Source organism: Rhodofomes roseus (assembly GCF_022264815.1).
Source record: "Rhodofomes roseus strain CIRM-BRFM 1785 chromosome Unknown C8Q71scaffold_3, whole genome shotgun sequence".
In the NCBI taxonomy this organism is placed as follows: domain Eukaryota; kingdom Fungi; phylum Basidiomycota; class Agaricomycetes; order Polyporales; family Fomitopsidaceae; genus Rhodofomes; species Rhodofomes roseus.
This window is the reverse complement of record NW_025952959.1, coordinates 894,307-917,839: the sequence shown is the minus strand read 5'-3', so window position 1 is coordinate 917,839 and position 23,533 is coordinate 894,307. Positions and strand designations below refer to the sequence as shown.

Here is a 23,533-nt window from a genome sequence, read left to right as displayed (position 1 = left end):
CATTGAACTTTAGAAGCCCTCGGATCTCGATGAATTGAGGTTACCCACTGGTTACCAGTTACCCTTCCACTTCTAGTTCTACCACCTCTTCCACCGCGACTCAGGTCTCGTGAATTGTCCATACACGGTTGTACTTGATTTCGCCTGCTGCGCGTAGCAATTGCCTCGATGAGTGCCGGTATGTACGCTGTTGGTGCGACGTCGTCGGGTGCCCCGTGCCAGCGATGGGAGGCTATTTGCGCGCGAGGTTGACTAATGCCGAACCAGAGCATGCAGATATGCCGCATTACGCCATATGCACCCGCTGTGAACCTAACTCATCTTCGCCCCCCTCTTGATTTGCTCCCTCACCAGCTCGAGAACGAGGTCGAACAGCCATGGACGCGTTGTATAAGCCTCGCCAAAGCAAGCAGCCAATCGTCGTCACCGCGTTAGCAACGCTCGCGGGCGCATTTCTTCTGTGGCTCGTGTTTCTCAGGCCAGCATCCACGCCTACAGCACCTGTGGTGACAAAGGTCTAGTACTCTCTCTTTCCGCTCCCGGATTATTGTCTCATCCGGCTGAATATCGGTACAGGCCGTTGCGGTCCTCAAGGGCGACTATGGCGCAAGCGGCACAGTGACCCTCACCCAGACCGCGCCGGGAGCAAAGATCACGATCACCGGTGAATTGCAGGGACTTGACCCGAGGGCAGAGCGAGGCTTCCACATCCAGTGTGTATTGGTCTATACATGCGACTAGCCTCACTGACAAGGCCTCAGCACTGCGGGCGACCTATCTTCGGGCTGTGCGTCTGCTGGCTCGCACTTCAACCCTCTCGGCCAGACCCACGGTGCTCCGACTGACGCCTCCAGACACATCGGTGACCTGGGGAACATTCAAAGCGATGCACAGGGCGAAGCTAAGTTCACCATCGAGGACTCGCTGGTGTCGCTGAATGGCCCGTTGAGTGTCGTTGGGTAAGATAGTCTCTTAATACCCATACATACGGCTGACCTGTGGTATTAGTCGCGCTATCGTCCTCCACGCGGTCAGTCCCCGCTGCGTCTCAGACGATTTGGTCGTGTCACGCTGACGAACCGTTTAGGGCACCGATGACCTTGGGAAGGGGAATAACGAAGAGTCTCTGAAGACCGGCAATGCAGGCGGGCGTGCTGCTTGTGGTATTATCGGTGCGTGTTGCAACACGATATGAGCGTTCAAACTCGGTTGAACATCGTCCTTAGGCATCTCGCAGTGAGACGCCTGGACTGGCGGCATTCCATGAAATCAAAGGTTTAAATGCAAGTTGTACACGGAAGTGCTTGTATGGATCCTGTACGTGTACGCAAAATGCCGGCGATACCGCCGCTCTCTCGTCTGTACCATCAGGGAGATTTTGTTTCGATGTGACTTGATCATAAATCATGATGAAGTTCTGTGTTGAAGCGAAAGACGTGCGGGCCGTCCCACTCCGGCAAATGGATTGCATATGTGAGATGAGGCTGGTCAGTTCTGTCCTTGCCAAAGCCTTTTGTCAATGTGCTGAAGTATCGTCCTCGGAAAGTTCTGGCAAGCATACCTGTGTATTGGTCGGTGCCAATACGTTCCTTCCGTCTGTGCCGTCCGTCCGCTGCGTGCGTGCAGGTTGCGGGTATTTATCGTTACTTAATCTGTTTGGGCCGTCACCGGACAGCCCCAAGATGACATGGCAACATTGATTCTCAGCATTCTCTGCGGCTGATACGTATGGCCCCCATTCAGCTCGCTCGATATGGATACGGAGGTACCATGGAGTGACGATATGGTACTCAGTATGTATGTTCACCTTGCCTTCACGTGCAACGTACTCTGGTTGACAATGACAGCGCACATCGCCGAGCGGAAGTTGCCTCATACATAACAGAAGCGCGACCTCGGCGCACGGACGTTTCTCTCCCCACTGCTTTTGGCGTACGCATACCCGCACATGATGACGGATGATGCGAGCGTTTTCGAGAAGAGTATAGGCTGCCAGTTCATAGGCATCTCTCTTGAGCTCACGTCAGTAATTTTATCAAACTTGATATGCTGTCTATGAAGCTGATGTACTCGATACAAGATTGTACGGACTCACATGCGCTCAAACGCTATACTATTTTGACCACTATCGGAATGACAAGGCGTATCTCCGATATCTGGTAATGACATTATCTGACGCTTGCATTGGCAAGGATAGAAGCCACTAATGATCGTCATATAGGTTTGCTTTTTGTGGTGTGTATGGTCCTCTACATTTGCGTCCCCACAAGGTGACTGACGCACCCGTTTACGTAGGGTCATTGACTCTGCTTCGGTAGTGCTTGAAGGACAGGTACGCTGCCGGAGCTTGAAGAAGGGTTCGGGTGGAATGGTTTAAAATGGCATATAATAGCTCGCAATCGCATTCCTCGCGTACAAGCACGCCGATCTCTCTGCGCTTTCCTCGCCGTTGCCTACGTACGTCTATGCACGTCGATGTTGCTACTAAGAACTAACCCCCGCCTCAAAGTGTGTCGCTGGTGAGTTGCACAAGTAATTGATGACCGGTTTGATCTACTAAGTTCGCACCCCAGGTCGGGCTCCTTGTCGAGGTAAGGATGTATGGCAGAGTATATGATGTCCAACTGACATGCTCTCAGGCTGTAGCTGTCATTATCGTGCAATAGTAAGTGGCACCTCGCATGTCTAATTTGTCCTTGAAGCCGACATCTGCTCGGACATCCGATTCACAATGTGGGAGCAGTTACTATCTCTATGGTACATGGATATGTAAGTTGCTCTGTCTTTGCTGGGCGTGACTGAGTGTTTCATTGATACTTCTTTTTAGTGGGCAACAAACGATGGTACCATATGATTGCGATCGCATTAATGGTAGAGAACGTGCATGGACTGGCCGGCCACCCATGTGATTGATTTCTGTCCAGGTTCTGTTGGCACTCATGTCATTCGGTACGGAGCTTTACTTCGCACGCGAGCCAAGCTGACGCACTACCTTCGTAGCCGCTACTATCGGTGCGTGCTTCTACCTCTCACTAGTATATCGTAGCTCGATATTGTTATCGTGGATTGCTCTAGCGTTCGTGTATGCACTATTTGCGCTTCGTAATTCGCGAATGCACTGCTGACATCGTATGCAGCATCACGGATGAGTTGGGTGCAAAGCATAAACTCAGTGGATTGTACACCAATCCAGTGGTACGTCAATTCTATCGCGAGCAAAGCACATTACCAGGAGTTGCGTTTGACCATCTTTGTCAGGAAACGTTGGAGCTTTCCCTCTTCACTCTATCCGCATCGGTCGTGGATATCTACATCACTGTGACGCTCTGTTGGCATTTGCGGAGGATGAGATCAGGTTTGCAAAGGCAAGTCTCCAAGTCTACTCTCGAATATGAGGAGGCCATAACATGTCTTCTGCAGAACGGATACACTCGTGCGCAGGCTAGTGGTGTATGCTGTGGACCGCGGGATCCTGACAACGTGCGTTCGCCTGAATGACGCAGATTCGCAGTCATATTTGCTCACGAAGGCTGATGATACTGTGTCATCAAGTACCATGCAGCTCCTGTCACTCATCACGGTGGGCTCATCGCAATCATAGTGATTCTAGAGGCATTGAGACCCTCCTGCAGTACCTGCCATTGGCGGAGAAGCCTGTATACTTATGGACAGTGTTTCATTTGCCGGCAAGCAAACGTGAGCGTTCTATCTGCGAGCCTGTTACCATTGACTTACTGCCCCATCACCGTTCAGTTTACGTTAACTCCATGCTGGCGGTGTGAGTAGACTCTGACAACCCCCATGTTTTGAGTCGCTCGAATAAGAGAACTCCCAGATTGAATGCACGGCAAAAGCTGGGCGAGGCTTTCCTGGATGATGTCGAACTTTGCAATCGGTCTGGAGAGTTGGTGGGCTTAGGAAGCAAGAGCGATCACAATCTCTGAAGCGCACATACCTTGCATGTACACAGATCCATGGCAACCCGCGGCCAGTGCAGTGTCGGACTAATCTAGCGCCGCTGGTTTCACAGCCCATATTTACGACTGAACTTCAATAATGGATTTCCGAGCCTCGTATAGCGACTCAAGAAAAGTGGCGCGACGCTTTGGGGTCACGATTCGCTATGAAGCCCAGTAGCATCACTTGGAATAATCGAAGACCGTCACGTACTGAAGTAATAACTTAAGGTTCAACGTTCAGCGCAAGGTCAACGCGGGCCGGGGGAGGATGTGGCACGTGATGAGGACTTCAGTACGATCCGGATCTGAGGCGGGGGGCTGAAGCGATTGACGGCGACGTCCCAGTGTAAGTCTCTCTATCCACTGCGGCATGCAGCCGTAGCGACACCTCCTGCTTTGTTCTCTGTCTTGTTCACTGCTTGGAAATGCCTACCGTCGTCGTCGACCACACGTCGTCGTCTGGTTCGACCCAGCGTCTGGGTGACGCGGGGACTTCAGCATATACCAATCTGACGGGCACGACCCTCGCGAATGGTGGCACGTCTTTCCTTGCCCATTCCAATACGAATGGCGATGGCAGAGGATTGGACGCGAGCGGAGAGCCTATTGTGCCAGACCAGGTGCGTATCTACCTGTGTCTCGCTGACCAGACGCGTAACATCGTATGTAGTTCGAGAACCTCCACAATGAACTCAAGATCGCGAATGCTATCAAGGACGGAGCGGAGAACATGCTGCAGATGCCTTTGACAGTAAGACGCGTGCTTGATCTTCTGTCTCTGGGTTACGATCAGCTTGTGTAGGATGCATTGCGCATGCAGGTCGAGTCGGAACTCGAGGCTGCGAAGAACAAGATCAGTGCAATAACTAGCACCATTGACACTTGTGAGCTCCTTCTACCTTCACTGATTTCCACCTCACACCAGACTAGATTCCACCAAGGGCAATCGCAAGCAGGGTACTGAGACGACCACCGTAAATGGCAAGGGAAGACCACACAGGCCTCCACCGATGCACGTCAAACATACCACCGAGGCAGCAGAAGATTTCCGCTCAGCAATGCAGCAGGCAAATTCCTGCATGAGAACGCTTCTCTCTTCACACCGCTCCGCCTCTGCACCGTCACCTTCAGGGGCCTCCCCGTCCACCTCCCCCTCTTCGTCCGCCATGCCCAACGTGACTGCGGCGAACGGCGGGGATCTGGAGAGAGCAAGAGTAGAGGCCATGATGCGTTTAGTCACAGTGCTGCAGCGGAACCTACGTGTCCGCTATGAACTGGACGTCGATGAGGTTGTGAAGGCGTGAGTGCTCGGTGGAAGCTCTGGAGACAGGTACTCACGCTATCACCCAGCGTACTGCCCTCGTTGTCTGATCGCTCGTCGAAGCGCTCCAGGGCCACCGCATACAGGCTCATCAGGCACTCCCTGGTGGACTTTCACTCCGTTGAGCGTCTGAAGGAGCAGAAGCTTGACTGGTTCTTGGTCAAGTCTCTCCTGCGGGACAGCAAGTACGCCGTCGAGAAGGAGCAGGTCATCAAGCTCATTCGCGCCATCGTCGAGATCGGATCCGAGAAGAGGAGGCCAGGGGCAGCTAATGCTCGGGGTGCTGGCGCGGTGCCGCTCTCCAGCGCAGTCATGCGCGCCCTGATTGCGGTGGCAGAGAGCTTAGATGACCCCTTCAGGCTGATATGTCTGCAGACGCTGACTGAGATATGTGAGTCTCAGGTCGGTATATGGCGGAGATTGTCTGATAGAGATCACTCCAGTGGTCATCGACATCGAGCTGATGGCGAAGACGGGTGGTATCCGGTGTCTGCTGCATGCCCTTGCAGACGGACCGCCCGAGATATCTCCCTTACTCGCATCCGCCTTCCTGCACATTGTGGACTGTCCATCGACTCGGGGGTATCTTCGTCCCGGTATCGATTTGGAGGTAAGATTGGCATCGTGCAAGTGGTACAGTATGTTGACATAGTCTAGATGGCCTTGTCTGGAGTGACGGATGCCTACGGCAAGGGGTCGGAGCACGTCGATCGCATGCGAGCATGCACAAGGGTGGTGACGTCCATGCTTCGGACATGGAGCGGTTTGTACTTTTACTTTGTCGTGACAACCGACTGACAACGGCCCAGGTCTCATGTACTTCTGCATACAAGACAAACTAGCCATACGCTCGTTGATTGATGGCCTCCGAATACCTTCGCTGGAGACTCGCGTATGTGTACCAGCGGGAACAGCCGCGAACATGTCTTGCTCATGTTCATTGCTTGCAGGAAGTCATTCTTGACATGTTCTTCGATCTACTGAACATCCGTGCTCCTGACTGGCATCAAGCATTCATCGCAGGGCGGCGTTTAACGAGTGGGTGTCGTCATCTGTCTGCTCGGTACAGTGGGCTAGGCTTATTTGTTCTCTAGTCTATGGGAAGAGTGCAACGTCCGACCAGAAGGAGCTCCCTCCTTTGCCTGAGCAAGCGCAAAGACCGCAGGTCACAGTAAAGCTGATTGACCACTTCCTTGGGCTGTTGATCCAAGTTCTCTGCGGTGCTGGCCTCCTGGATGTGAGTGCAATCAGTGATGTCTCGATCGCGTGGTAGATTGATTCGTTGTAGGCGCTCACGTGTATGCTGGAAGAGAGCCCGGTTGGGTCGAACCTCTCTCGGAAGGCGGTCCTTCTCATGGCGGAGATCTTGCAGATGTCGAATCGTGTGCTGCCGCTATCCATTGCGGCGCAGATCCAGGTAGCCATCCCTCTCAATTGACGCGTCGTACTCAGCTGACGATTTGCATCGAGACACTTCCGCGCGTCTTCAACCTGGCATCCGACTACGCAGTGGGCGAGCATCGCATAATCGGTAATTCGGCGCTGTCTTCGATCGACAGCTTCAACCGTCATCAGGCACGTACACAACCCACCCCCATCGCGGACAAATGCGATACGCGTCCAAGGTACATAGAACAGTCTCAACAGACCTAACCGTCCAAGGCTCACTATGTCCTTAGAGCGAACTCGGTGGAGGATGCCGTTCGCCGCGGTCAGAGGCAGGTACAACAGGACAAGATGAAGCAGGCGATGCAGATGGACGACAAGGCATTCCAGGCCATCCTGCTTGACTCCCAGGTCATGACCGCCAAAGATCCCTCGAAGTGGAACTTCGAAGTCCTTCAGGAGCTGATAGAAGGTCCGCTTCTGAACCCCAAGAGGATGGAGGAGGCGATACGCGTCTCGCGGTATATGCGCAAGCTGATGGCATTCTTCCATCCATTTACCCACAAGTTCTCCGACCTGCCGAGGATGAAGGTGAGAACGGCCTCAATTAACGTTTGTTCACAACTCAACTGTGTGTATCAGGCGAACATTCGCTGGGTCCGCTTGGGGTGTCAGCTACTGAACGCCCTCATGACGTCGTCGGAAGGTGTGAAGTTCCTGGCCGAGGATGACCTCCTGAACCAGATCGTCAAGAGCTTCGCCCAACTTGACCCGGTCAGTCTCCTGTGTGAGCCTTGTTTATTGAGGCGTAATCTCATGTTGCACTAGTTCAACGGCGCTCCAACGTCCGATCCGATCTTCTCCAAAAGACGGATGAACGAGACGTTGACGTTCGGTTACTTCGAGATGCTCGGGACCCTTAGCAAGCGCAAGGAAGGACTTGAGTATGTAGCTAATTTGGTCTGAGTTAGACGTTTCAATGATTGATGTTCCTCGTTTTAGGCTATTGGAGAAGTTCAAGCTCTTCACCGCATTCTATCATCTAACAGAGCTCAGAAGTCGCGAGGACCTCCTCAAGGGTATCATCGAGAACCTTGATTATAGCCAGTGAGTCGCCTTGAAGTACATGGCCAGCATCATTTGACCATATCTGTGCAGCGATGGCCATTCGCGTATCGTGCTATCGAAGGCACTTACTTCCAGCTACAAGGTATATACGATATATGGTCCTCCCCGTACACCTGTATTGACCGCTCCTCCAGCACATCAGACAGTTCTCCACGAACCACTTGGGTTTACTGATTCGTGCTAGTGCGACTACGAACTCGTGGACTCTCCGACTGCTCCTCACACAACTGTACGACCCTGCCATCGAGGTGCGCGAGGTCGCCGTGCGATTCTTGGAGGAAGCGTGCGATTCTCCGGATGTCCTCCAGTCAGTTGTGGAGATGCAGCCGACGCTGGACCATCTCGGGGAGATGGGCCATCCACTTATGCTCAAGTAAGCACATCAGTACACTTGATACATGCAGTCGCTGTTAGCTTCATCAGGTTTATGTCCACTCCGATGGGCTTCCGCTTCTTGTATGCTGCAGATTATATCGATCGCGAGATGGACATATGGTTTCACGTGAGTATCTCGTTGGAGGTGGCGCGCGGTCATCGGCTGATGACCTTGCCCTCCCAGGAGCGAAATCTTCAGTATGTTGTCTACATCGAGGTTTTTCTTGCGAAGATCTTCAGCTCTAGCGGCGACGAGGACGAGGATGCACTGTGCGTCATTTTCTTCCATCTATACGTTCAGTATGCTCATAAGGCAGAGCAGCACTCTGGAGAGCATGGTGCCTCCGCATTTCTATGGCGTCATGGCTAAGACAGAACTTGGCTACCAAGTCCTGCAAGAAAAGGGTCACTTCGCGGAGTTTGCGGAGTTCATCAGACAGCATGGGCTGGAGAGCGTGGATCACGACCTCATCATGAAGCTGAAGAGCGTGCTCTGGGCTGTCGTGCGTATCTGCAATCAGTGTTCATATAAGAGTGCTAACACTGACCTTCGTGACCCAGGGAAATATCGGGGCGACCGAGGGTGGCCTCACTCTTCTAGAAGACGAGGAGATCATCCCTGAGATCATCAAGATTGCAGAGGAGTCGTTGGTGCTTTCCGTTCGAGGGTAAGCTTCCATTTTCAACGACGAACGATTGTGGTTTCTCATCACAATATTGTAGCACCTGCTTCTTCGTGCTCGGCTTGATCGCGTCTACACCTCAAGGCGCCGAGATTCTCGACGACTATCACTGGGAGGCAACATTGTCTCCTCTTGGTATGCCGACAGGCATCTGTGTGCCTGTCGACGTGGAGAAATTTACCTACGTGTGTTTCAAAATTGACATTCCTTGCTCTCCAGCTCACGTTAGGATAGATACCTCCTTGGGACTGCGTCGCCAACGAAGGGGATGACGACGTGAGGCTAGAGCCTCCGAAGACCGCTGAGGAGCTGGAGGTAATGACGGCCATTTACAACCTTGCCAACACCGTCATTGCCAACACCGCGTCGAGATCTCTCGCGAAGTGAGCCGTATTCGAACAACCTTTACCGCGCGCTAGACTGACTGACATCTTCGCAGGATGAAGACCCGTCCGGAATACCGGCACATCTTCAGTTCGCCGGAGATGTACTTCCGCGCGTTGCACACTATTTCGTCGCAGAAGTACCGCATGCCCGTGCGGCGGTACATCCTTGACCTGTTTGATGTCGAGCTCGATGCGGCCATGGTCAGCAGGCTGGCCGAGTGCGCGACCACGCTACGCGTGCAGCCCACGCACAAGCTCGCGAAGCCGTCGCTCACTCGGGTCGTGAGCATCGTCGGGCGTCCGAATCCTGAGCACCGTGCGTCGGACAGCGAGGACGAGGACTCAGGTGAGGATGAGCGCGCCGCAGTTGTGGAGAAACCGCCAGTGATGAGTCTGAGGCCTATGAGTAGGATCGTGGGGTTCGATGGCGGTACTTATTTTGATTGATGCTCTGAGCTTTACCGTGACCTTGAACTCGATGTATGGACTGATGTTACTGCTGGTCACTGCGTTCTCGTTGCTATTTTGGTTTCGCCGTTATGTACTACTGTCACGCTATACCCTGTATGCAAGCTCACTAGGGACAAAGCCATCTATGCTTACGCGTCTGGTTGTTAACGAATTGTACTGCCGTTGGCAGGTACTGCGCCAGGATCCGAAGCATGCGCCTGGGGGCACGAGTGAGATGACGATACTGCCGACTCCGAGCGGGCGCCTGAGTAACCAAGGCGAGCACGCCGGTTACCTGTCCAATTGCCCAACGATATTCAATGCACGTTGGACATTGCCAGCGACGCAACTACTGTGTACCGCATACTAGTGTGATGAATAGTTCGAATGGTTTTGACCTAGAGCATTCGCAACGACATCCATGATCCGTCAATAAATTTCCGCAGAGGGTCATGATCGGGTGGACATAGTAAAGTATTGTCATGATATAATAACGGTGTGATAACAGAGCATTCACAACTAACTACAGGATAACGAGTGACTAGTGATGTTATGCATGATTTGCACTGTGGTGGCTATATAGTAACTTACAACGAAGGAACGCGGAGTGGCGTTGGTGCGTGGGGATGACGGGTCGAGCCTTCAACTCGTTGATAACGCAGGACAGACACCAGAAGCCTTGAGGCCGTGAGGCTTGAATAGGCAATCATAGCAGCGCAGACGCGCCTTCGAGCGTATTCTTGCCGTGCAACTGTGGTAGCATTCGAAGACCCCACTTGTACCCGAGCCAGACGTCCGAGGGGTATGGCATACGGACTCCTTCAAGTTCGAGACCCTTGCGACTCCCATGTCGCATTTGCACGAGAAACTTCCGCAGTAGAAAACGGTCTCTGGCGAGGACGTTGACCGGTACTTGAATTCTACGAAGGGGACCATTCACTAGTCGTCGGACCTTGACGAGCTGCATGACCGACTCGAGGAATCTGACGCCACATTCTCCGCCTAGCGTGTTGAGTTCGTCCTGGCCTCCCAAGGTTAGGTGGGTCAACTTGGGCAAGAGGACGTCGTCGGGTTCGACGTGGGAGTGGAGAGCGACAAGCCCGCGGACGAACTGGTGAACATGAATGCCGACGAACGCCAGATGCTCGACGCTCGGAAATAACCTCAGGAAATCACTGAAGCGTTGGCCCACGATTAGCGGCGATGGGTCCTCGGGCGAGCCGGGCATCTGCAGACGCAGAGAGCGCAAGTTTGGGAACTTGCTCTGGTCGCCATGAGATCCATCGCCCCTCAGCGCGTCCACGTACCAGCCTGCGGTAACGTTGAACTGCACCTCCATATCCTCGATCTGCAGTACCTCCAGCTGCGGCGCCTCCATCAACTCCAGGATTGTGGCGTTTTGGAAGTAATCACCTATCCGCAGACTGCGAAGGTTCGGGAAGTGGAGCGAGACACGCGAGTCCAACTTATAGCTCGACGTGACTGCGAGGTGCGTCAACTGTGGGGAGGTAATAGACAAGACGTGCAAGTCTGACAACGTCCACGGAGCGCTCGCCACTTCAAAGGAGGTCAGGCGCGACAGCGACTCGTTGTCCTGCAGAGGGAAGCTGCACCTGTGCAATTGCACATGCTGCAGTCGGGGGGCGCCAGCAGGGAACGGTTGTGGGTACATGTTGCCGTTGCCGCTGAGCAAGCCTGTCTCGAACGGGCATTCAATCGCCAGAACCTCCAGTGACGGTGCCCCGAGGTGTTTCTGCCCAAGTAGAGACATGACGACGTCCAAGATGTCCGGAAACGGGGTGCTGACGTGGAGTTGTCTCCATCGCGGAAGTGCTTGAAGGAGCGTGTGGAGGAGCGTGCGTAACGCGCCTTGAGTGATCGGTCGACTCGCCGTAGTGGCACCCTTCGACATTCGGACGACAATCTCCACGTCAAGGGGACGGTATCTGGATCTATCCAAGTAGAGCTGCAGCGCTTGAGGAGTCGTGGACGCGGACAATCGGATGGTCGTCCACAGACGCGAATAATTGAGAGCTATGGCACGCCACCGTCGCGACACCGTCGAGACAACAAGTTCTGCAGAGCAGGACATACATCGAGTCGTGTGCGTGACATCTCTCTGACCCCGGCAGGGATGAAGCTCGCCAGCGAGCACGAAGATATGTTCCAGTATTTCATCTGGTAGACGATCTATAGTCATCTTTGACCGTTGTCGGTGGCGGTGACGGTTGAACTGAAATGCGTGGCACAGCGGGCTCAGCATACTACAGGTCCATCAGAGGCTGTGGAGGACATACCTGGGACCAAGCTATCTTCCCGACGCGTGCGGTGATCCGCTTCACACTGGCACTAGAAGCTTGGAAGATGGTAGCCGGAGTCATGGCGTCCACACAGGGGGGATGGGCCTAACGAGTGAGGGTTCAAGGCGTACTAGTACGCCAGGGCCGCCTTATTATAACTCGCACACGAACAATGGGGCCTCAGGCCTGCGCGTAGTAATGTGGCCCATTGCAAGCCACACCAATCGGGACTAGCACAAGCCACTGGTCCAAGCCTCAGGCACGAGTGGCAACAGGATCCGGTAACACCAACGTCCTACCACAACGTTGGATGTCAAGGAAGTCTAAATTCGTGCTGTAGTATCGAGATGACGAGAGCTGTCAAAATGAAACGGACATTCTGTGGTATTGGTCCTGTCAAAGCAATTTGAACAGCATGCAGCAGCCTTGCGTTGGCACACGCACCGCATTATAGTGCTATACAAAGCGCGGCTTTCACCGTGACGAGCCTGGATCGTTCGAATTTCGAGCCGCGGGTGTGGCTATCAGCCACTCGTCAGGGTGTCCCACTTCGGATAAGCCCCAGATTGGCAGCGCATGAGTACATAATACTTGTTCGGTTGTAGATGAGTCACCGAACGAGTGGCGGAAGGCTGGAAGCAGTGATAGGACGTACCATGCGGCGTGACGTGACATTAACGTGACATGGTACGCACATCAATATCACGACGTATTTGCGCGTGTTAGGATCCAAAGGTACTGACTGCCTAAATCGGCAGTGTTGTGCAAGACTTAAAGTTATACGGTTGTCGTCGCAGTGTCTGTGTCAACCCTTTGTAAACATATATGCAGTTGCAGATAGACAAAGAAAAGAAACATAAAGGACATGCGAGCCATTAATAGGCGTGACTAGTAGTTGGGACGTGCGCGAACATAGCCAAGTGCTAATATGCTACGGTGAGAAGGGTATCATCTACATAAGGTATAAAGTTATATGACCATGCGTAACGACATCAACCAGCATGAAACGTGAATGATACATGAGGCGAGAACAACGATGTAATGATACCCGTGAGAGACAGACGTCGTCGGACATCACTAGTACCATTTCGTGAACATCCATGATGTCCACTTTGACCGTGGCTTCTCGGCTTTCTCTTCTTGTACCTCCTCCTGCCTGAAGTGTTCCTGCTCTTCTTCCTCCTCCACAATTGCTTCTTCGACCACGGCTTCACGAAGCGAGACAATGCTCATACCGCCTGTTGACGCCTCCAGCTGCATGGCTCGTGGCAGACGGAGACTGCTTCTCGACAGAACGTTCAGGCCTGGCCGCACGGCCATCTCGTGGTCAGAGAACGAGCGGTTTCGACGATCGGCGTTCGCAACATTGAGGAAGGCGGATGGAAGCTGTCGCTGATACCCCGGCATCCCGGGTCCAAGCGAGGACGAACGCAAACCGCCCATGCGTGGAGGGCTTCCATTCGCTCCATTCGTGAATCCCATCTCGGCCATCTCGGGCGACGGCATGGTACCCGCGTGACTGTGTTGTCGTTCCCGCTGCCGTAAAGAGGGACGCATTGAGCGGACCGTTTCCACTTCGCGCTCCATGTCAAGGCTGCCCACGCGGCTTGCAATCTCGGTGGGCAGCTCTATATGCTCCATCCCGTTCAAGCGTCTTGGACGCCCGTCAATTGAAGCCATGCGTCGGTCCACGCTCGCCGTGCTGCTGAGGAACGAAGACAGGCCAGTAGCGATGAACTCGTCTTCGTACCAGTCACCTAGCCGCCCTACGCCAGGCGAGGTCGTCAATGGAACCCGCATGTTAACCGTGTCATCCAGGTTGAGGATGCCGATTGGATCTGCAGGAAGCCACAATTCGTCCTTGATGGGCTGGACATAGTACGGATTGTCGTAAGGATGATCAGGGGAAGACTCATCGTTCCACCTCGGGTGCGGTGGGTGTCTCGTTACGGCCGGCTCCCGAGTTGGTTGACCGGATTCCGGAATTCGTGGGAGAACATCGGGGAACGACTCCTCGTTGTCAGACATGCGAGGAAAAACAGTCGGAGAGCCCGGCCGTAACGCATCGGTACTGTCCATCGAAGAGAAAGGGTTCCCGTGTCGCTCCGCTCTGTGCTGTGGCCGTCTTGGTATTGTAGCATAACCGTTGCCTATCCTGTCCGGGAATTGCCAAGCACGTATGGCAGATGGTATGTTGTGAGAGGAGCCCGCTTTGGGTTCGGCAATAGTCGGTATCTCGGTGACAGTGACGCTTTTATCCTTAGTTTGTGCAGCATCCAGCACAGCTTCGGGAACATCCGCAGTCCCGCAGACAACCTGTGCTTCCAAGAGATCGGCTTGTTCGAATTTTGCCCGACATATGCGCGTGAGCCTGTGAGAAAAGTAAGAGAGCAACGCATTGTGATAGCGGCGATATGCGTACAATACTTTCGTGAAGGCGGTTAGGATGATGAGTACAGCTGACACGCCCACGTTTGCCTTCTTTTTGAGTACGACCATGTAAGCGAGGAAGACAACCTATGGACACATGAGTTATAATGCCTTCGTATACAGCAGGCTCCGACTGACTTGTGAGAGCATGAGTCCTGAATTGAGACAACGAGGTCAGCGAGAACTTGAAAATGCAAATATCGTACACGCACCATCACAGGAATACCTAATGATGCGTATCAATATTGTTTGACCATTCCCCTCGTAGTTCTTAGCATAGACGTGCAATAGCTAAGTCGCAATGGATCAGACGCGTCACCGACAGGTGATTTCAATACACACCTGATTCCTAATAACAGCTAACTTAGGGATCAGTACGAGAAAGCTACAGCCTGGAGGTCAATTCACATACCGCATGCTACGCAGAAGTACAGAAACGCGAAAGGTATGACCAACGGGTTCAGAACGGCGAACACCACGACGATGTGAAGAACCAGAGTGTGATTCGGAAGCCAGTCTGAAATGGCTGAGTGAGAAAGGCTTCGTACTTCATCAAGTGTCGACGTCTGCTCACAATAATAATTGAACGTTCGCGGCCGTATGCCTACAGCGCGTTTTCTTGGCGTGACTTGCCTTCGAGTGCTCGGGTACATCAATAATGGAAGCTGTGCCGAATCAGACATGGTCAGGATATGTTCCGAGATTGGCCCTTACCCCAACTGTTGTGAAGGAGTCAATCAAAACATGTCAGTGCGGAGGGTGTATGAATCAACGTACACAACGCAAGCTCCAGACCCCCGTGCATCGCCATCGTGAAGATCACTAGGAGAGATAACCATGTCAACTTTTTGCGTAACCTGGATAGAACGCAGATTCTTACGCCATCCCACGTAGAACGGCCCAGCGGTCGGGAAGCTGTCCGCAACAACCTCTATTACCCTCAAACCTGATGTCGCGCTGAACGACACAAGGAATGACTGCACCGCTGCCGTCCCGACGCAGAAGAAGACGAGCACATTCACGATGAGAAACTTGTAGTACCGCGTCATGATCCTATCGTGCAATGCTGAGAGCGTCGCAATGGTGTGCGCCTTCTTAGCGATGAGCACTAGCGCACAGCGTCATCAGGATGCAAGCAGTCTAAAGGTGCTAGTGCTTACGTAGGAGGAGAGGGATCAAGAGGGCTAGGAGCGAAACGAGGAGCGTCGGCACGAAGGACTGAATGAGCTCTTCTTCCCAAGGATGCTTGTCTAGGTAGTTTTTCTGTGACCCGTCAGGTCCACTCAGTAGTGTATGCATACATCCAGGAGCGCACTCACGAGGCCAGGCCAGAACGAACTGATGTTCTGAATCGACACCAACGTCACGAAAATCGATACAGGGAAGATCCAGAAGACCGTGAAGCCCCTGCAAGGAGTTGTGAGACGTCTGCTCCCAGAATCCACGCGTATGAGCTTACCAAACTCCTATATTGACTAGCCAGTCTTTCATGAACTGAGTCATACTGTCAGCATGACGTACTTCCAATAGGCTGGCAGACCCACCTCCACCTGGAACGTCGGCTTCATAAGCCTGTTCCAGTCCAGGTCCTCATACGACGGCGCCATCGTCACGAAGCACTGCAGCGGGTTCAACGGGTGCACCGCGAGGTACTTACACGCCCTGCGCGCGTCCGCAGGGTCCTCGAACGTCACGAACGCGGTCGACATCGCCTCGTAATCGCCCGGCGCCCGCGCGCGCTTCTCCGTGATCACCGACGACAGCAGCTGCAGCTTCGCGGTGTAAAAGTCGATCGTCGGCACGACCTGCCCGCGATAAAGCGTCGACAGCCGTGTAAGTGGCTGGTACGCCTCGAGCGTACTCCGCGGTAGGCTCAGCAGCGCATCCCAGACCGTGCGCTCGTGCATCGTCGGGGAAGGGGGTGCGACCGGGGAGAGCTCGCGCGGCGAGTCCGTGAGGGTGGGGAGGTAGTCGGGCTGCGCGGGCTTCTTCGTGAAGAGAATACGGCCTCGCTCTGCTTTCACGAACGGCTTGAGTGTCTCCACCAAGAGCTGATCCCTGTACTTGGAGTCCCCCCTGCCTTCGCCTTCGCCACCAGACTGAAACCCGATGTTCGTGGTGGAGTTGATAATCTTGGCAGCATCGGCCTGTTGTTGCTCAAGGGAACTCTTGACCGCAGACAGTGCCCGCTTGGCTAGCTTAATATGGGCGGTCTCGAGCAAACGCAGGTACTCCTCGCGGCGCGTCAGCAGATTCGCGAGCTCGTGCATCCTGCGAACGAGGGCAACACGCTCGATGGCCGGGACGTCTCCACTCGTCGTAGGGGACTGGAGTTGGTCAAAGCCCCCTACGTCTTGCTCCTCCGACTGGCGCTTGGGGGAACCTGGCACGATCCGCCAGTGCCCGAGCAGGCCAGACAGTCTGTTTAGGAGGAAGGAGAAGGACTTATTGAAGAAACCTGGCTGGGTCGTGCTCGTGATGCCAAGCGCCGGCTTCGCGATCCGTCGGGAGAGGTAATATTCGAAGTACTCTTTTAGGTCTTTCTCCGTCCGCAATCCTGGGGGGATGTTCGTCACCATGACGGTCCTCAATCGGATGCCGCGATTCAGCCGTTCCGTGTCCAGGGGTTCAGACGACTTGAAGGGATATCGCGGATGAGGGTGGAGGTAGTCCGCCAGGTCGCGCTCGTCAATTCGCGTGCGTTCCTCGCCTGCGGCTACGATGTTCCGTGCACGAAAGTGGAAGACGCCTTTCATGAGCCAAACCAGAAACCCGACCCAGCTTGCCGTAATCCAGATCAGCAAGAGTAGGTGAATCCACAGTAGTGATTGCCCCTTTGCTGTGCTGACCAGTGACGTGATCGAGGCGCGTGTCATCGACTTTGGCGACACGGTACCATCGGAGAAAATGGAGTGGATGGGCAGCAGGATAGGGAGAGTCGTCAGACATTGAATAAGCGTAAACCACCAGCAGCCGCGGAGGAAGCGGATGTATAGGGTGGCATCGATCCCCCGCAAGTCGTTGAACTGGTCTTCAGAGACCTTGGCGGCTTGTTTGACCCAGCTCAAGGGCCAACCTCTTGGAGTCGGAGGAGAAGGTTTTCTGAAGATACGTTAGTTGAGAGCATAAAAGTTCAGTTCAATGCATGTAGCTGGACCTCTCCCCAAGAGTGCGCACAGTCGGAGGCCAAACAACCAAACGCTTGAGATGACCATTATGCCAACGACCGTCACACTCCACACTCGCACATCTCTGCACCCGAGGTCTGGCAGTCTGCACTTGGAGGAATCAACGCACCTTGCCCATGTTCGGCCCTGGTATAAGCTGGCGACTATGAGCATATGTCGAGGGCGTTAGGGCGGCACACTCACTATCCAAACTCCCAGGACTCGACACTGCCGACTCTCTCACTGCGGTTGGCACCCCTCCGCTTCCTCTTCATGCACTCATGGGCAGTGATGCAGAGGACGAAGATGCATCCGGCGATTACAGACTGGTTGATGAGACCACTATATGCGCCGCCCTTCAGACTGGTAGAAATGGCAATACCCGGGCTTAAGCTGACCTGTAGTTCTTCGAGAACGGGCGCGACTGGATGGTGGCCATGGCTGTTGCCCAGGGTGTGTTGGGCGAGAGGAGACAACTCAGACCATGGAGCTTCTACCACAACCGTGGGGTCCCGCCTGCATCAGCCTGCATCGTTGCCCGCGTCGCGAAGCACCCAGATGGGCGCCTCTGCCGTCTCAGAACATCGCGTATCGCGCACATGTGACGCGGGATCTCAGATATCGAGAACGTCTGAACGACTGGGACATACGTCCCGGGGATGCGTCCCGGGGACGCTCTGCGGGACGTCCCGCGGGACGCTGTCACACTGACTGACTGACTGACTTGCTTACTTGAGTAACAGGGGCTACTAAGTATTTCAGGAAGTATTGAGTAATTACACCATCTAATCTAGCCTCACGGTTTCAAAACAATGGGTGTCGTTCAAGATAACTACATACAAGAGCCTATGAGTAGTGCCTGTGGTATGCTTACATAATCATCTCCGTCACGTAGCGCGCCACTATGCCTGGCCTCCGTGATGCCTTCGTAAATCTCAGTCAGTAAGTCAGTCGATATGTATATCTAGACACCTAGCTGACCGGTGAATTGTATTTCTGGCCCTCAATAATGTCAATGTCAAAGGTGGTCAAAGTGGGAGGTAAAGCGATGATGGCGCACGGCCACTCACGGTGTGCTGTGACTTACTGTGACGTCTCGCGTCTCGCGTCCCTCGTCCCCGGGACGAATGTCCCCGTGGTTCCGACTTTCTGCAGATATCGCCATCTAGCCCCGCTAACCGCACTGGCTTGGCTCGGCTCGGCTCCCGGCTGCCTCGGGCGTCGGTGACGCTCCGGCGGTGGGCGGGCAACGAACTCACCTACAACTCTGACCATGTCTGCCCTTCGTTCTTGTCAGCGGGCTCTCCAAGTCCGCGCGGTGGGCCGCAGCCTTGTCTCTGCCCGCTCTATGGCCACGGACTCGCAGAGCGCACCTCCAGCCAAGGCTACCGACGACAAGCAGATCGAGCACGCCCCTCCGCGAGACATTGTTGCGGCCGATCTTGTCAGCGGTGCTCCTGGTACGTACTAGTACTACGATTGTAATCCACAGCTGGGACTCATTAGACTTTATCGCAGCTGAGCTCCGTCATCGTGCTGTCCGAATCTTCCAATACTCGCGCAGCACGACCCAGAGTGGAGATGCGAAGTCGAGCCGCTGGCGGATAGACTGGGACATCCTGCCCGGTGGTGGTCGTTGGGAGAACCCCCTCATGGGATGGGCTAGCTCGTACGTTGCCAAGCGTGCTGCCGCTAATTTCGCTCATACGCTTCCCACGCAGCGCCGACTACATGCAGGGTACCCGTATCGGTTTCCGGACGAAGGAGGATGCCATTCACTTTGCGGAGAAGCAAGGTGAGTACGTTCGTTTTTACCGGATGCCGTACTCTCAATCGCATTATTAGGATGGGACTACTATGTGTATGTAACATATCCACCTCATACCGACTACTCTGTTGATGTCCTTCTAGCCAGCAGCCCGAGGTCAAAGTCAGGCCTGTCAAGAACTACGCCGAGAACTACCTCTACAGGCCCAACAAGCTTCGCATCATCCGTACGAAGTAGAGCTGTAGTATATTGCGACGGTAATCAGATATGCTTCGGAACCACTGCCATCGTGTCCTCTATTCGTATGCGTCTTGAGGCGATATACGAGTAGCCGCGTGCCGCCCGGTGGTTCCTTCGTTGCTCACGCGAGGGAGTTTAGAGTAGTAGGCAACTCGGACTGTGCTCCGTCCATGACAGGCCAGTGCCAATATTATGTGGCACTACTGAGTAGGATCAGAGGTGTCACTGCGATGTGCCAGTGATGTCGCGGTGGCCTAAATGGCCGAGCGTGACGGCACATCGTCAGTTTACCTAATGCAGGCTGAAGGCGACCGAACACAGCTGCGAGGATCCTTGGTCAGAGTGTGGAACTCACAGCAGGTGGAACACGTCACCAACTTCTCAGACAGACTCGTCGGTTATATCCCTCGGAACCAGGGTAATGATAGTCGCAAACACGATGCTCTCATCAGGACATGTTGACCTATCTTGACCGTACTCGGCCAATGAATTTCGAGCGTTCAGCCTGCGCAATGTGAGTCATTTCCAATCGACTGCAATGGGATACGCACATAGCGAGGACAGAATTCACGTATACTGCGAGGCTGTAAGCTTCGGTTGTTCGACATTGATAGCTGACATGACAACTCACCTTTGCTAGACGGTATATGAAGCATGGTCCAATAATAAGAGTCGCCGTCTCTCCATTTGATGTACTGAAAGATACTCAGGACCAATATTTATCCCCAGGGCGGAAGAACCGACCGTCATAAAAGCGAATAATTCAACTAGACTGCAAGCAATGGGTCAACTCAGCTCTAAAAATACCGTCGAGAGGAAATGTCGTACGCAGCAAGCAGGTTACGGAGGACCGTGTATAAGGTGTACCTCCGGACAGTCGACCGCATGCTGCAGCCTATCAGCGCGAATCGTGCCAGACAAGTGACATTGAACTCACATCGAATTCGCTGCGAGCTTGGCACTCTCAGCGCGTACGACCCAGCAGATAGATGCGCAGACGCTGAGGTTCGCTATGCAGGCCGTTAGGGTTTGTATCGATATTTGCATCTGCACCCGTAATTGTTCTGCGACCCGTATGTACAACTGGCTAGACTCAGACTCACCTTCGGTTCTTGCAGCATCTGCCATAGATCACGGACCATCTGAGACTCATAACCTCTAGGTGGGCGCCATATTCAGCGGTCTGTGCAAGCATAATCGCATGCGGTACACCCACAGCATCGCTGCAACGAATCAGCGTTTGGGTGGTAACGACAGGTGCGAGCTATACTCACAAAGCGAGGAGCCTGAGACGTCCCGGCCGTGTTAGGTGGCAGGTATGCACGATCTCCAAGCCCCACTCACCAAACGCGATCACCGACAACGCAGTCTTCCAAAACACGTCAATATACAAGGGTCGATCCACGTTGCTTTCACTTACATTCGTCACGATCAGCGGAACCCTGTGCCGTCGCCGCGCGGACACTTGTCAAGGAAGGTCCGAGTGCTCAATGAAAATCGAAGGGACAAGCATCTGACGAAGAGACTTACGCTTCCACAGCGTGAAGAGGTCGAAACTGAAGTCCTCGCCGTGAGTACGAAACGTTGCAGTAGAGGAGAAAGGCCCGGACCTCCGTACAAGAAATGTAACAGCGGCCTGTTAATATCTGTGAGACACATCGAGTCTCGGTGACTGTAGAACAGGGGGTCGCTTACTGCGTTGAGATGTTCTAACTGCATTCTTGCACATCAGAACGGTTTCGAGATGAGAAATATGGGCAGTACTACGAACCGGGGACGATCTAGATCAATGGTGACCAACATAGATCCTGTGAGGTTCGGTTGGGGACGTGATAGCTAGAGACATACCTTGGCATTGCGGATATGGGCATCTTGCCATGATTCTGAACCGTGTAATACCAGCTTCCCTGCAAGCGATGTTCTAGTGCGCGTAACTGACGGAGGCGAGAAGAAGTGTACATACGTCCACACTCAGTATGATCGACAATGTATCCAGAGCACTGGATAGACACGTAAGACAGTTGCTCTCGCCGATTTACAATGCAGGCATATATATCCACACCAGAGAGATATTATCTATGAAACGATCCCTCATTAGCACCTGGTCACCATGCTTGGATCACTCAAGGACTTACCAGACTTCGCATGATCTTTCCGTCTCTATCGGAGTATCGCTTGAGGTAATATATGAGCTGAGCACACACACAGCCGTACAGACTGGAGCTCAGAATCAGCGCGATTGCACGGGAGCTTGAGGCGGTCAACTGTCACATACGCAGTTGCAATTGTCGTCCCAATGAAGAATGAGCCGAATGAACGCGGTGTGAGGCTAGTCATACGCATGGCGGGCTGATACTGCAGCGCACGATTTCGGTCGGCTCGCCAGAGCGTCGACTTTATACTTTGCCTGTGTAGGCTTCAAGCCAGTGCAATTTCACCGCCGCGGCACCGTTGCGGTCATTAGCGGTCATTGGCCCCGATGCGCACAGCGTCCCGCGGGCAATCACTAATTGAATTAATCACACCGGACTCCGAAGCAATCGGAGCCACCCAAGACGACATACGGCGCCCGGCTTTTCCGGCCTTCATAGGCCGAGATGGACAGGCATCTGTCGGTGGTGTAGCGACAATGTAGCGATTACTGCAACGGGTCGACAGCAGGCATGCTTTGGATGTCGGTAAGGATGATTCTTGACATGTGACAGGTCAACGTAGTTTTGAAGATCATGTTTATACTTATCGTGAATGAGTGGCCCGGACATATGTACACCCACAGTGCCCCGTTCACGATCGGTGGCGTCGTTCACTTGTTACATATTTTCCGCGATCCGCAGTGCACCGGATCTTGTGTAACGCTCATGATCATGAGTCCGAGCCGCTGTACTTCATACACAGTTGTTTCTACGTGTGTTGCATGTCGCCTGCGGGGTGTATAGTAGTACGCCTGCAAGACCAAAGGTGGCCTATGAGGACGTAGTGACCAACAGTGTCCCCGCTGCTTTCACCGGGGAGCCACCCGGTAGTAAGATGGAAGGCTTCGGGCACACCTGAGTACCGGAAAGTAAAAGGGACGGAAGAAGTCGCTACAGAACTGCATCCATAGATTAGCGATCGAGACGAAGACAGGATGCAGGAATAAGCACCTCGCCAGGCGGAAGCTTGTACGGTACTAACCCGGACCGCATACAGTGAAGATATGTAGCCGCGCCCACTCCCTCGACGGGTCCAGAAGGCTGATGAAGCGCCGCGAGTCCTCGATGATTAGACGTCACGTTGTGTAATTCATCCCGACTCTCTACAACACTCAAGGTGCGTCGAGATATTGGACCAAGCACGCCAGTGAAATTCACTGACGATGTGAATCATGCCTGAAAAGCCCGTGCAGCGGTGCGGCGATGGAACTCGTCTTCCTGCGTGTTGTCATCAGAGCCACGGATCACGGCGTCCCGTGTCCTCAATGCGCCGCAAATTGCCAAAAGGAATGCGTACTGTAGGGGGATTGCCACCGATTGTGCTGATATGCAGTGTCGAAACCAAGATATCTTCGTTGCCTAATAGTTCTTGAACGTGGGATACCTCAGCGACGGCCCGTACCAACTTGACAAACCCTCATACAACGAGGCGAAGGAAGTCGAGAATGAGGTGAAAGAACTCGACGCGAGGAGATCCGGAAAGGGAGATTCAGTGAGGCTGAAGAGAAATGGACGATGTTCGTCTTGGACCAGTTGCGAGGGCCCCATAGGTAGGCTTGCCAATCAATGGATGCACTGGCATGGGGTGCCGGTGCGGGATGACCCAATGACTTCGAGTCGACATCCTATCTTCAGATAAGGCGTTCCCTGTACTGGACGCTACGCGGACTATCCACGTAGAGTTTCATTGAGTGCTCCGAACCGTCCTACGGGAAGCAGTACTCACCGAAGTGGGCCTTGCGCACGGT

General features: G+C 53.8%; 7 protein-coding genes across 7 annotated transcripts; 4 read left to right on the top strand and 3 right to left on the bottom strand.

Annotated features, from left to right (window-relative positions):
* Position 1: 1 nt before the first annotated feature.
* Positions 2-1,319, top strand: C8Q71DRAFT_342335 (superoxide dismutase). Its single transcript, XM_047917936.1, has 7 exons — positions 2-178; positions 268-515; positions 595-713; positions 762-959; positions 1,009-1,030; positions 1,088-1,172; positions 1,227-1,319. Exons 2-7 carry the CDS (start codon positions 378-380, stop codon positions 1,238-1,240), a joined length of 576 nt encoding a protein of 191 aa, XP_047782957.1. The 5' UTR covers positions 2-178; positions 268-377; the 3' UTR covers positions 1,241-1,319.
* Positions 1,320-2,743: 1,424 nt separating this feature from the next.
* C8Q71DRAFT_738088 (uncharacterized protein) lies at positions 2,744-4,121 on the top strand. Its single transcript, XM_047922644.1, has 9 exons — positions 2,744-2,769; positions 2,828-2,949; positions 3,001-3,082; positions 3,138-3,195; positions 3,259-3,365; positions 3,421-3,480; positions 3,553-3,580; positions 3,633-3,696; positions 3,754-4,121. Exons 2-9 carry the CDS (start codon positions 2,940-2,942, stop codon positions 3,780-3,782), a joined length of 438 nt encoding a protein of 145 aa, XP_047782956.1. The 5' UTR covers positions 2,744-2,769; positions 2,828-2,939; the 3' UTR covers positions 3,783-4,121.
* Positions 4,122-4,133: 12 nt separating this feature from the next.
* Positions 4,134-9,888, top strand: C8Q71DRAFT_803565 (Rapamycin-insensitive companion of mTOR, N-term-domain-containing protein). The gene is made up of 25 exons (XM_047925975.1): positions 4,134-4,579; positions 4,630-4,710; positions 4,762-4,843; positions 4,890-5,259; positions 5,310-5,671; positions 5,724-5,890; positions 5,938-6,043; positions 6,090-6,172; positions 6,231-6,318; positions 6,375-6,517; positions 6,569-6,697; positions 6,751-6,905; positions 6,960-7,257; positions 7,309-7,440; positions 7,495-7,610; positions 7,669-7,773; positions 7,825-7,876; positions 7,929-8,167; positions 8,218-8,296; positions 8,354-8,439; positions 8,492-8,672; positions 8,731-8,837; positions 8,893-9,037; positions 9,087-9,235; positions 9,292-9,888. Exons 1-25 carry the CDS (start codon positions 4,385-4,387, stop codon positions 9,683-9,685), a joined length of 4,044 nt encoding a protein of 1,347 aa, XP_047782955.1. The 5' UTR covers positions 4,134-4,384; the 3' UTR covers positions 9,686-9,888.
* A 149-nt stretch (positions 9,889-10,037) lies between these two features.
* On the bottom strand, positions 10,038-12,233 carry C8Q71DRAFT_342265 (uncharacterized protein). Its single transcript, XM_047917935.1, has 2 exons — positions 11,986-12,233; positions 10,038-11,921 (listed from the first exon to the last, which is right to left on the bottom strand). The coding sequence occupies exons 1-2, from the start codon at positions 12,067-12,069 to the stop codon at positions 10,395-10,397; spliced, it is 1,611 nt and encodes a 536-aa protein (XP_047782954.1). The 5' UTR covers positions 12,070-12,233; the 3' UTR covers positions 10,038-10,394.
* Positions 12,234-12,787: 554 nt separating this feature from the next.
* Positions 12,788-18,218, bottom strand: C8Q71DRAFT_738078 (DUF221-domain-containing protein). The gene is made up of 17 exons (XM_047922643.1): positions 17,984-18,218; positions 17,790-17,927; positions 17,716-17,742; positions 15,963-17,520; positions 15,878-15,912; positions 15,738-15,825; positions 15,579-15,681; positions 15,299-15,526; positions 15,196-15,240; positions 15,133-15,137; positions 14,993-15,083; positions 14,831-14,935; positions 14,761-14,777; positions 14,631-14,709; positions 14,557-14,573; positions 14,411-14,505; positions 12,788-14,359 (listed from the first exon to the last, which is right to left on the bottom strand). Exons 1-17 carry the CDS (start codon positions 18,022-18,024, stop codon positions 13,066-13,068), a joined length of 3,966 nt encoding a protein of 1,321 aa, XP_047782953.1. The 5' UTR covers positions 18,025-18,218; the 3' UTR covers positions 12,788-13,065.
* Positions 18,219-18,858: 640 nt separating this feature from the next.
* On the top strand, positions 18,859-19,590 carry C8Q71DRAFT_720781 (NADH-ubiquinone oxidoreductase 21kDa subunit; the record flags this gene model as incomplete). The annotated part of the gene is made up of 5 exons (XM_047921383.1): positions 18,859-19,045; positions 19,104-19,254; positions 19,307-19,380; positions 19,431-19,446; positions 19,497-19,590. The coding sequence occupies 5 exons, from the start codon at positions 18,859-18,861 to the stop codon at positions 19,588-19,590; spliced, it is 522 nt and encodes a 173-aa protein (XP_047782952.1).
* A 16-nt stretch (positions 19,591-19,606) lies between these two features.
* On the bottom strand, positions 19,607-22,069 carry C8Q71DRAFT_342130 (uncharacterized protein). The gene is made up of 21 exons (XM_047917934.1): positions 21,869-22,069; positions 21,729-21,810; positions 21,656-21,669; positions 21,557-21,593; positions 21,442-21,500; positions 21,365-21,374; positions 21,289-21,306; positions 21,204-21,229; positions 21,124-21,149; positions 21,014-21,057; positions 20,938-20,962; positions 20,868-20,879; positions 20,810-20,816; positions 20,697-20,751; positions 20,531-20,640; positions 20,422-20,481; positions 20,338-20,365; positions 20,225-20,288; positions 20,145-20,169; positions 19,968-20,098; positions 19,607-19,914 (listed from the first exon to the last, which is right to left on the bottom strand). The coding sequence occupies exons 1-20, from the start codon at positions 21,934-21,936 to the stop codon at positions 19,975-19,977; spliced, it is 894 nt and encodes a 297-aa protein (XP_047782951.1). The 5' UTR covers positions 21,937-22,069; the 3' UTR covers positions 19,607-19,914; positions 19,968-19,974.
* Between the last annotated feature and the right edge of the window lie 1,464 nt (positions 22,070-23,533).

What these genes read in the sequence shown, in the direction of transcription:
- C8Q71DRAFT_342335 (XM_047917936.1), top strand. Translation starts at nt 378, where the DNA reads ATGGACGCGTTGTATAAGCCTCGCCAAAGCAAGCAGCCAATCGTCGTC. An exon ending in GAGCGAGGCTTCCACATCCA is followed by an intron (nt 714 to 761) that starts GTGTGTATTGGT and finishes ACAAGGCCTCAG; the next exon opens with CACTGCGGGCGACCTATCTT. An exon ending in GCGCTATCGTCCTCCACGCG is followed by an intron (nt 1,031 to 1,087) that starts GTCAGTCCCCGC and finishes CGAACCGTTTAG; the next exon opens with GGCACCGATGACCTTGGGAA.
- C8Q71DRAFT_738088 (XM_047922644.1), top strand. An exon ending in AGCTCCTGTCACTCATCACG is followed by an intron (nt 3,581 to 3,632) that starts GTGGGCTCATCG and finishes ACCCTCCTGCAG; the next exon opens with TACCTGCCATTGGCGGAGAA. An exon ending in TCATTTGCCGGCAAGCAAAC is followed by an intron (nt 3,697 to 3,753) that starts GTGAGCGTTCTA and finishes ATCACCGTTCAG; the next exon opens with TTTACGTTAACTCCATGCTG.
- C8Q71DRAFT_803565 (XM_047925975.1), top strand. Translation starts at nt 4,385, where the DNA reads ATGCCTACCGTCGTCGTCGACCACACGTCGTCGTCTGGTTCGACCCAG. An exon ending in CACTTACTTCCAGCTACAAG is followed by an intron (nt 7,877 to 7,928) that starts GTATATACGATA and finishes CCGCTCCTCCAG; the next exon opens with CACATCAGACAGTTCTCCAC. An exon ending in GCGTCGAGATCTCTCGCGAA is followed by an intron (nt 9,236 to 9,291) that starts GTGAGCCGTATT and finishes ACATCTTCGCAG; the next exon opens with GATGAAGACCCGTCCGGAAT.
- C8Q71DRAFT_342265 (XM_047917935.1), bottom strand. Translation starts at nt 12,069, where the DNA reads ATGACTCCGGCTACCATCTTCCAAGCTTCTAGTGCCAGTGTGAAGCGG. An exon ending in GGAAGATAGCTTGGTCCCAG is followed by an intron (nt 11,922 to 11,985) that starts GTATGTCCTCCA and finishes CACGCATTTCAG; the next exon opens with TTCAACCGTCACCGCCACCG.
- C8Q71DRAFT_738078 (XM_047922643.1), bottom strand. Translation starts at nt 18,024, where the DNA reads ATGGCCACCATCCAGTCGCGCCCGTTCTCGAAGAACTACAG. An exon ending in CCGTTCTCGAAGAACTACAG is followed by an intron (nt 17,928 to 17,983) that starts GTCAGCTTAAGC and finishes CGGCGCATATAG; the next exon opens with TGGTCTCATCAACCAGTCTG. An exon ending in GCCGTTCTACGTGGGATGGC is followed by an intron (nt 15,241 to 15,298) that starts GTAAGAATCTGC and finishes TATCTCTCCTAG; the next exon opens with TGATCTTCACGATGGCGATG.
- C8Q71DRAFT_342130 (XM_047917934.1), bottom strand. Translation starts at nt 21,936, where the DNA reads ATGCGTATGACTAGCCTCACACCGCGTTCATTCGGCTCATTCTTCATT. An exon ending in GTTACATTTCTTGTACGGAG is followed by an intron (nt 21,150 to 21,203) that starts GTCCGGGCCTTT and finishes CGAGGACTTCAG; the next exon opens with TTTCGACCTCTTCACGCTGT. An exon ending in CCTCTTCACGCTGTGGAAGC is followed by an intron (nt 21,058 to 21,123) that starts GTAAGTCTCTTC and finishes TTCCTTGACAAG; the next exon opens with TGTCCGCGCGGCGACGGCAC.